The sequence below is a fragment of the Corvus kubaryi genome, unplaced genomic scaffold, assembly GCF_017639235.1.
Source record: "Corvus kubaryi isolate FWS band 111438036 unplaced genomic scaffold, C.kubaryi_AGA036_p1.0 68, whole genome shotgun sequence".
Classification (NCBI taxonomy): Eukaryota; Metazoa; Chordata; class Aves; order Passeriformes; family Corvidae; genus Corvus; species Corvus kubaryi.
Window position 1 is genome coordinate 10,016,144 of NW_024582056.1, and position 8,491 is coordinate 10,024,634.

General features: G+C 40.8%; 1 protein-coding gene across 1 annotated transcript; it reads right to left on the minus strand.

Annotated features, from left to right (window-relative positions):
- Window positions 1-334: 334 nt before the first annotated feature.
- On the minus strand, window positions 335-8,387 carry CCT5 (chaperonin containing TCP1 subunit 5). Its single transcript, XM_042048702.1, has 11 exons — window positions 8,221-8,387; window positions 7,247-7,307; window positions 6,989-7,153; window positions 6,310-6,508; window positions 5,363-5,555; window positions 4,313-4,462; window positions 3,867-3,986; window positions 3,278-3,463; window positions 2,126-2,263; window positions 1,569-1,749; window positions 335-619 (listed from the first exon to the last, which is right to left on the minus strand). The coding sequence occupies exons 1-11, from the start codon at window positions 8,323-8,325 to the stop codon at window positions 492-494; spliced, it is 1,626 nt and encodes a 541-aa protein (XP_041904636.1). The 5' UTR covers window positions 8,326-8,387; the 3' UTR covers window positions 335-491.
- Between the last annotated feature and the right edge of the window lie 104 nt (window positions 8,388-8,491).

Here is an 8,491-nt window from a genome sequence, read left to right on the forward strand (position 1 = left end):
GAAGCAAGAAATACAGTTCCTTTAAATCTTCAGATTGAAATGTTATACTTAATATATTTAACATATGAGAATTACTGGAGGCTAAAATAATTAGTTAATATTTAATTAAATTTAGTTAAAATAATTGAAGTAATTTCTGCTAGTTTCACTGAAGAGTGACAGACCACTTAAAATGAGACTCTATGGGCTTCCCCCATAAGGAACAATGGAAAAGGATCCATCACATTTTACTGCTGCATTATTTATGCTTTTTTCCCTATACATTCAAGAAGTGTTTTCTATGAATACTCACACCTGTCTAAGAAAAGATACAACAATACTTCTGAAACAAGTCTTGAAATCACCAGTGCTAAATTGTTTTATTTCCAGCAACTAGCCATTACAGTATGTGAAACAAGAAGTGTCCAGAATAAATAGCTGAAGATGAAGCATCAGAATACTACCGTCTTCGCTACTGCTGTGGCCCCTTAATGTTTCCTGCTTTTCAACCTTCACTCTTCAGATTCCCCAGGCCTACGGATATCATCAATCTTCAGGATCATCCTAACAACCTGCGTTGCCAGAGAAATCTGCTGTTTCTTGCCAATCAAGGTTTCTATAACATGCTGCTGCTTCATATCTGCCAAAAGGAAGCAGAAAAATTAGACACCCTCCTCAAATCTGGATGTAACACCTAACCTGTAAGTGTTAGTAATCAGTGATACTAAATTCCACATCATTTTAAAGAACACTTTGAAATTACTACTCTTGGCCATTGTGGTTTACAAACATAATTTGTACAAACAAGAGTTTTACATCTGGGTTCTTACCAAAGATCCTAGGACAATAAGATACAACTCTTTTCCCAACTAGATTCTGCTTTTCAAAACGTAATGCAGAATGGTGGAAAGCAAAGTTTCCATAAACATATATTAAAAGCACCCAAAGCTGACCAAATGCTAAAGAAGTGAAAGTTCAAATGCCATCAAACAGGAACATTTAATCAAAGAAGGGTTATGAATGTACAAGTAACAGTTTACCACATTCTTTTCTGAAAAAAACCAACAGAGAAAGAAGGTGAGAAGTGTAGATCCAGATGAAAATAACGTTTTATACACTGGCTTCTTAGTCTTCACATATTTGCTCCAGGTTTATATATGCAGACATATTGGTGTGAATATCATTGTCTACAAATATTTCCAGCCTTTTGTCCACAAAAAGCTTCTTCACAAGCTGTTTCTGAAAACAACTGTTTCTAGGACTGTAGTGTAACCTGGATCACTAAAACTGCAGTATTTAAAGCACAGCCTACTCATCTCATCATAAAGCAACCTTCTTTCCAGCACTACAATATCAGTCAACATCTTTAACTAATCTTGACACCAAATAGAGGTTTTCAAACAATTATACATTTTCTTCCTGGAAGACATGCATGTACTCTCCATGTACATTCCCATTTATTATGGCAAGGCACAACAGTTAGAATAATTCAAGTGATGCACAGGTTTAAAAAAACCATATTGAGTGTTTTGAGCTTTTGAGAAAGAAAAGCTTTTATGCTCCTCCATCTCCACGTTGCAGTTTCTTACCGTTTGTTCCCTTCTGCAAACAGTCAATGCCCAGGGCAGGATTATTTTCTTTCACCTGCCTCGCCCGCACTTCGGTCATCGTCTGTATTGGATTCATACCACTGTTCTCCGAGAGGGCCATGGGAATTACTTCCAGGGCATCTGCAAAAGCTCTCACAGCATACTGTTCCAAAGATGGGCACTAGATGAAAAGAAATTCAAATTCATAAGTTATTAAACTTCAATGCTAGTAAAAGCAGATTTTCATGCTAGATATAAAATATATACACACAATATGCAGGTTTTATTTGGGTTATAATAACTTAGCGAATACCTCTGGATGATAACTACTTGAAAATTAAAGAAAAATTAAACTGCTCCTAGCACAGAAGGTAAAAAGTACTGGTAATGACTTTTTACAGGGAAGGGAAGGATAACTTTTAACGCTGGTTATCAGGGAATGTCAGAAAGCGCATGTTACGGAACTTTCTGGAAGATCTTTGAAGTTCTTCTGGAATCTCTTTAGGCAGGCTTAATCCTTCATACATTAAAGGAAGTTTTAACTGCTCCTTTCTTACCTTATCTGCTGCCTCACTGACTGCCAAGGCACAAGATATTTCAGCAGCGCCACCACCGTACACAATACGATTGTCACGAACGAGATTCCGGATCACACACAAGGCATCGTGAAGAGAGCGCTTTGCTTCTTCAATGATCTGGAAGCACAGAATAGCGTGTGTTGGACAATACACACATCTGAAGGCTGTGAAGATACAGTTCCTAATACAGACATGGAAACTGCAAATAAACTGTAAGATCTTTTTATGGCTCCAATGCAGCTCTACTACTGCTATGGTACACTATTTAAAAATAGAGAATGTTAGACATCCAGTGGCAAAGAAGGAATAAAAATATACACAAAAATACACTGTTATTTGTTAAATCTATAATTTGAAATAACAAAAGCTTACATGGATAAGATTTTCAATCTTGCATATGTACAAGACAAAAACCACTGAACTTTAAATGCCAACATTATTTTCAGGCTGCAGTTTCTGTCCTCTCTCCGCTTCAAGAGATGTAGGAGATTAAACAGAAACGCTAACCTTTAAAGCAGTATTTCTGCTTTCTTAAAAGAAATTTTCAGACTAGGGTATGCCCTTTTTTTCCCAAGGTTTTTCATTTAAAGTAACACTTGACCTATAGTAAATATAATTTAACACTAATAGTGCAACCAAAACCCAGTTTAAATACATAAGCATTTAAAGTGGTTTCAGTTCTGGGGGAGTGGGGGATATAAGGTGTTGGGATATACAGTTTGCACTAGTTGGGGGTTTTTATTTTAAATAATTTTAACTGGACTAAATCAGAGGTGATACAACTAGGTCTACAATAAAACCAAATCTTTCAAATATGCTAATATGTCTTTACTCATAAAAGTGGCCCTCTCATGAGACAAAAAAATTAAGAGCATCCACAGGTAAAATTATTTTTGTATTTATGAACTACATGGTCTAACAGAGAGAAAACAGAAGTTTTCATTCAAAAACATAGGATGTAAATCTGACAAAGTTACTTCTGACACACAGTCCTGACTGCCTATGAGCCTTACCCATTTTTATTTGCCCACACTCTAAAAAAAATGTAGACAAAAATCAAGAAGGGTGTACTAATCTGCTTTACAAAGAAACTAGACATTCTGCAACTATGTATCAAACCAAGCATCTCACCATTTTATTTCCTCCTCTAATGAAAATGGTCACAGCTCTGGAGTTCTGACACTGCTCGATGAGAAGCATTCTGTCCTTGGTTGTTCCGAAGGAGATCTCTCGCACCACACCCGCAAAGCCCAGCTTCTCTGCCGTGAGCTCGCAGAAGCGAGGCACAATGCGCCCTCCCGTCGCAATGGCGATCAGCTGAAGTTAAACAGCCACGAGTTATTCTAACAGAGTATTTCCATGGTGTTTTCAGAACATAAAACTAGTGGAAAACCATCTGTCAAATGCCTGCTCCAAAAGGTTATCTTCCCATCGCTTCAAAGTACTTCAGACACTGTTTTATTTCTGCAAACATCAGGACTAAAGCAGAAACATTCCTAGACACCTACAACTTTTATTAAGCAATATGCACATGCTCCAATTATAAAGCATAATCCCCTTCACGGTAGGTTCTTCTCAAAAATCCCCAACAATTTTTCTCCAGTACCCACCCCATGTACACAATTATGCAGTTCTACCCAGAAAGCCTGAACTTTTAGCTGGTACAGCCCATTACTTCACCAATGTTTTGACAACTGGTACAAAGTCCAGTTTTACTTACTTCTATTTCAGGTCCACCAACCCAACGAACAGCAGGCAGCTCATTCTGGAGCAGCAAGTGATTTGCCTCATCATCAAAACCCCACTGGCAAATGGCAAGGTTTGCACCAGTGTCTTTTATCTGAAAGCAACACAAATCATCAACTTCTGATCAGAACTAACAAAGGAATAAAAAACACTGTCCATGGTTTTAATTCTCCCAACTTACTCAAAAGACAATTCTCAAGAAGAAACCTCTGGCACACAGAGAGATCAGAATATATTTTAAACCAAGCTGGCATCTCTTTCTTACATAAACTTAACTTTGATTCATAGTATTACAATCACTTGGTATGTTGCTTCCCACCAGGATTAGCAGCTCATTTACAGGAATAAATCAATGCACTATGCTGTTTTTTCCTGAAGGCCATGAAAGACAAAGAAAACAGGTATCATCTTAAAGGTTACCTGCTTCACCATCTCTTCAAACTTCTCTTTTTCATATTTCTGCAGTGCCTTGTAATCATCCACAGATGTGACATCAAGCTTATGTTTGGTTTTAGGCTTAGGTGGCTCAAATGGACAAGTAAGGATTGCAATTTTAGCATCTTTTAGCTCCTGGGCAATTAAAAAAAAAAAAAAGAAAGATGATTTTTGACCTCATTAACATAGCTTTCTTGTATCTGCAAAACATACAGTCATATCTTTATAAACACAAGCATAGCAGGAAATGTGAAGATCATTTAACTTATTCTGAAGTGAACTAATTACATCAAAATAATTCTGTCAATAGTCTCTATAAACCACTTAGAACAAATTCCATAGCTCCAAGACACTGTTTAAGCCCTTAACAATCTTTACCAGTGATGCCTTTTTATGGTTTAATGTTTCACAAACAAAACCAATTTCAATTAAACCATCCCTATGCACTGTGACCACTGAGAATACTACTCATCTTTGTAACAACCTTTCAACTACTAGATGAGTGATACTTTCCACTTGTCTTCCTTTTCACAGGATACAGTGTCACCTGCTAGAAAAATATTTTATAACAGTAGAAGTTTTCTTGAAGTACACTGCCCAAAGACTTGGAGACCTTACCTACACCAAGCATAAAACCAAGGACAGCTTCTGGGGTGTTCCAAACAGGACAACATGGCAATTCATAAAGGTTAAGAATCTCGACACTGCATTGCACTAAGCATATTAAGCATATCACACATGAGGAATAATTATTTCTACACAACATAGAACCCTGCACCTGTCCTCACTTAGTAATACAGTAATTCCCCCCTTCCACCACAATTTCTCAATATTGTTGTAAATTCTGACTTGATCTCTTCCAATATGAAAAATGTCATGCTCCTTGTCCCTTCCTCTGCTGATACATGGGTCAAAAGCCAAGCCAAACCACAAGACCGTGTAAATACTTAATAAATGAGGGTGACATCTGAGGTAGACTAGAAATTCTTATTTAAGCCGTTACACACAAGAAATGCACACAAGGACATCACTTACTTTAGGCATCTGTGGATGACTGAAATCTTTATCCACAATCACTCCTTTAACCAACTGAGTATCTTCCAGTCTACCACCCACTTTGCCTTGCACTTTGATCAGCTCAAAATCAACATCTTTACGTTCCATGTCTGCTACTGTCAGTACGGCGTTGACGGCAATCTCTGCCATTTGCCTGTGACAGCGGTTCACTCTAGGTTTGAAAAAAATACAATCAAGTTGCACTCCATTTCCCCAATTTGGAAGAAAAAGGTGATTTTATCAATCAATCAATCTCAAACAGCAAAAAAGTATCACTATAGCAATCAACTTTTGCACACTACACTAAAAGAGGAGGCCCTGCTTGTTTGTTTACAGAAATAGAAGGTGCTGGCTATCGCAGAAAACAGAACACACAATATGGTTAGTGTGAGGAGCCTTTGTGAACATAGTCTCAATACAGATTTGGAACAAGTCAGGAGAACTAACTACTATAGAATATTCAAGAAACAGAAACCACTCTTAAGACAGCTCTGCAAAGGAAGCCCTTCTAATGTCTGAATTTATGAATTACACACAGAACCCATAAAGGAAAATGAACTTAAGGAACCATCCTAAGTTAAAATTTTTTTAGCGGGGAAAAAAGCCAACAAAAGATGACACATAATTATTTTTAACAGACTTACATTACTTTTGGAACCTGCTATGATGCAGAAACCTGGAACTAACAGGTTAGAATGAAATTGATGCTGCAGCTGTTTAACTTCATGGAATTGACCCTTTAGAGACACAATTTCTTATCCTGAGACATGAGTCCACTGAGGAATTAGCCAAAACAAAACACAGAAGAGCCTTCAGCAGCATCCAATAACACAAACAATTTAATAATCCACCAAAACACCAGGATTTCTCCTTTCCACGCACAGGGTTTTCAACGGAAGGTTAAATACTCTGTTTTTATGACTCACACTTTAGAGCCCAGAGTTGTCTTCGCTGTCTGGATCAGAGGCTCAATGTTCTGTGGATCAACTGGGAAGCTGTCACTGATTTTGTCTAGATGCTCAATAGCAATGCGTGCTGCCTGCTCATAACCATCTGCTATTCTGATGGGGTGAATGCCTCGGTCTAGTAACTGCTCAGCCTGTTCCAATAATGCCCCAGCCAGAACTATAAAAAAAAATTAAAGGTTACTCTTGATTGGTGCATAATTTTAAGTACATTATCAACAGATTAAAAAGTACACTTTCTGATTTTTTCTGCAGTATTTTAAGAGTTCAAGGTTTCCTAAATAACAAAATGAGTCCAAGAAAACCCCTACTTGCTACGCTTAGGAGAAAAAACCACATTATGTTAAGACCAAAATAAAGCACAGGCACCAAGGCAGGACAAGTAGATTACAGAAGAAAATTATGCAGAAGAATTTTGAGGGTATAAAAAGGGCTCTCAGCACTACTTTAAAACATAACCATACTTAAAATGGACACAAAAGTTTCTTTCTAATTAGAAGACTTCTAATACAAGAACTCACAGGAATACTGCAACAATAAATACTCTAAAGAAGAACTTCTCAAAACGTTTCTTAAAATAGCTGAAGCATCTTGATTTTAACACTGGAAAAGCACAGTTAAATTTAAAAGACTTTCTTACCAACGACTCCAGTAGTTCCATCCCCAATCTCATCATCTTGAGATTTAGCCAGCTCCACCATAAGTTTGGCTATCTGGTGGTCCACATCCATCATATTCAGGATGGTAGCACCATCATTTGTCACAGTCACCTCACCATCCTTGTCCACCATCATTTTATCCAAGCCTAAAAAACGCATGTTGAAAGGATGAAGGAAAGTCTAGAAAATCCCCCCCAATAATTACAAAGAGAGAACCATTAGAAGTTTTTCATTATTACCATTAGGCCCAAGGGACGTTCTCAGAGTACTTGCTACAGCCTTTGCTGCCATTATGTGAGACTGTACAACAAAGGAGAATAAAGACAGAAGTTAAATCATTATCATGTATTCTGAAATCACAACATTAAGCTATGAAAGACACAGTGAGTACTGCAAATGCTGTAATTCAACTGACAACTAACTATGACTGGGTTTATGACAGAAACATTTCCTATGCCTTTTCTTGTATTGCTTGTGCTGGCTGTGATAAAGCATTCGAAAGGAGAACAGCCAAATGACAGCCCTAATGCTCAGAGCATTACTAAAAGCTGGCAATACTAAAAAGAGAAGGCAGTGCAATTTCACCCATCACAGAATCATCACAAAATGGTTTGGGTTGGAAGGGACCTTGGAGATCTTCCAGGTCCCACCCCCTGTCAGGGGCAGGAACACCTTTCACTAGACCAGGTTGTTCAGTGCCCCATTCAACCCCCCCTTGAACGCTGCCAGGGATGGAGCACCCACAACCTCTCTGTTCCAGTGTCTGCTCCATTCTTCTGTCGGGATTTGTATCACCCGCACTCAGCCCCGGCCTTCCTTCGGCGGCCAAGGTTCAGGCGGCGGTCTAAGGGAGGGGGCAGCGGGGACCTGGGCAGGACCCACGGGGAGAAGCGCGCTGCACCCACGGGGGTGACTGCCCCAAAGCCCCGGGGCGGATCTGCGGCACGGAGACCCCACGGACGCCGTGCCGCCGATTCCCAGCACCAGGGGCGAAGTCTTCTCTCTTCCTCCATCTCTCCCATGCTTACAGGCCCAGACCAGGCTCCATCCGCCCTGCGCTTCGGGCGGGGCTGGCGATGAGCGCGGCAGCGCCTCGCCCCAGGGGCTGCATCCTCCCGCCCCTCGCGGCAGCATGGCTCTGCACAGCATGGCGCGGCGCGGCCCAACCAGCGCGGGCCCGCGGGCAGCCCCGGCGGCCGCCCCGCTCGCTCACCTTGAGCGCCTCCAACCCCATGAGGCGCGTCTTGCGCTCCTGGTCCTTGAGGATGAGGAAGGGCCGCCCATACTCATCAAACGCCAGAGTCCCCATGGCCGACATGGCTGCGACTCCCGCTCCGACCGCCGCCGCTCGCGCGCTCCGCCCGGAAGCCGCCGCGCCCGCCGCGACTCCGCGCAGCGCCCCGCGCCTGCGCAGCCGCCGCAGCCGCGCTCTATTTCGCGGGCGGGACCTTTGTGGCGCCCCCAGCGGAGCCTTCTGGAAGCGT

What these genes read in the sequence shown, in the direction of transcription:
- CCT5 (XM_042048702.1), bottom strand. Translation starts at nt 8,325, where the DNA reads ATGTCGGCCATGGGGACTCTGGCGTTTGATGAGTATGGGCGGCCCTTC. An exon ending in GTCATCCACAGATGCCTAAA is followed by an intron (nt 4,463 to 5,362) that starts GTAAGTGATGTC and finishes TTAATTGCCCAG; the next exon opens with GAGCTAAAAGATGCTAAAAT. An exon ending in TTAGAGGAGGAAATAAAATG is followed by an intron (nt 2,264 to 3,277) that starts GTGAGATGCTTG and finishes CTGTGCTTCCAG; the next exon opens with ATCATTGAAGAAGCAAAGCG.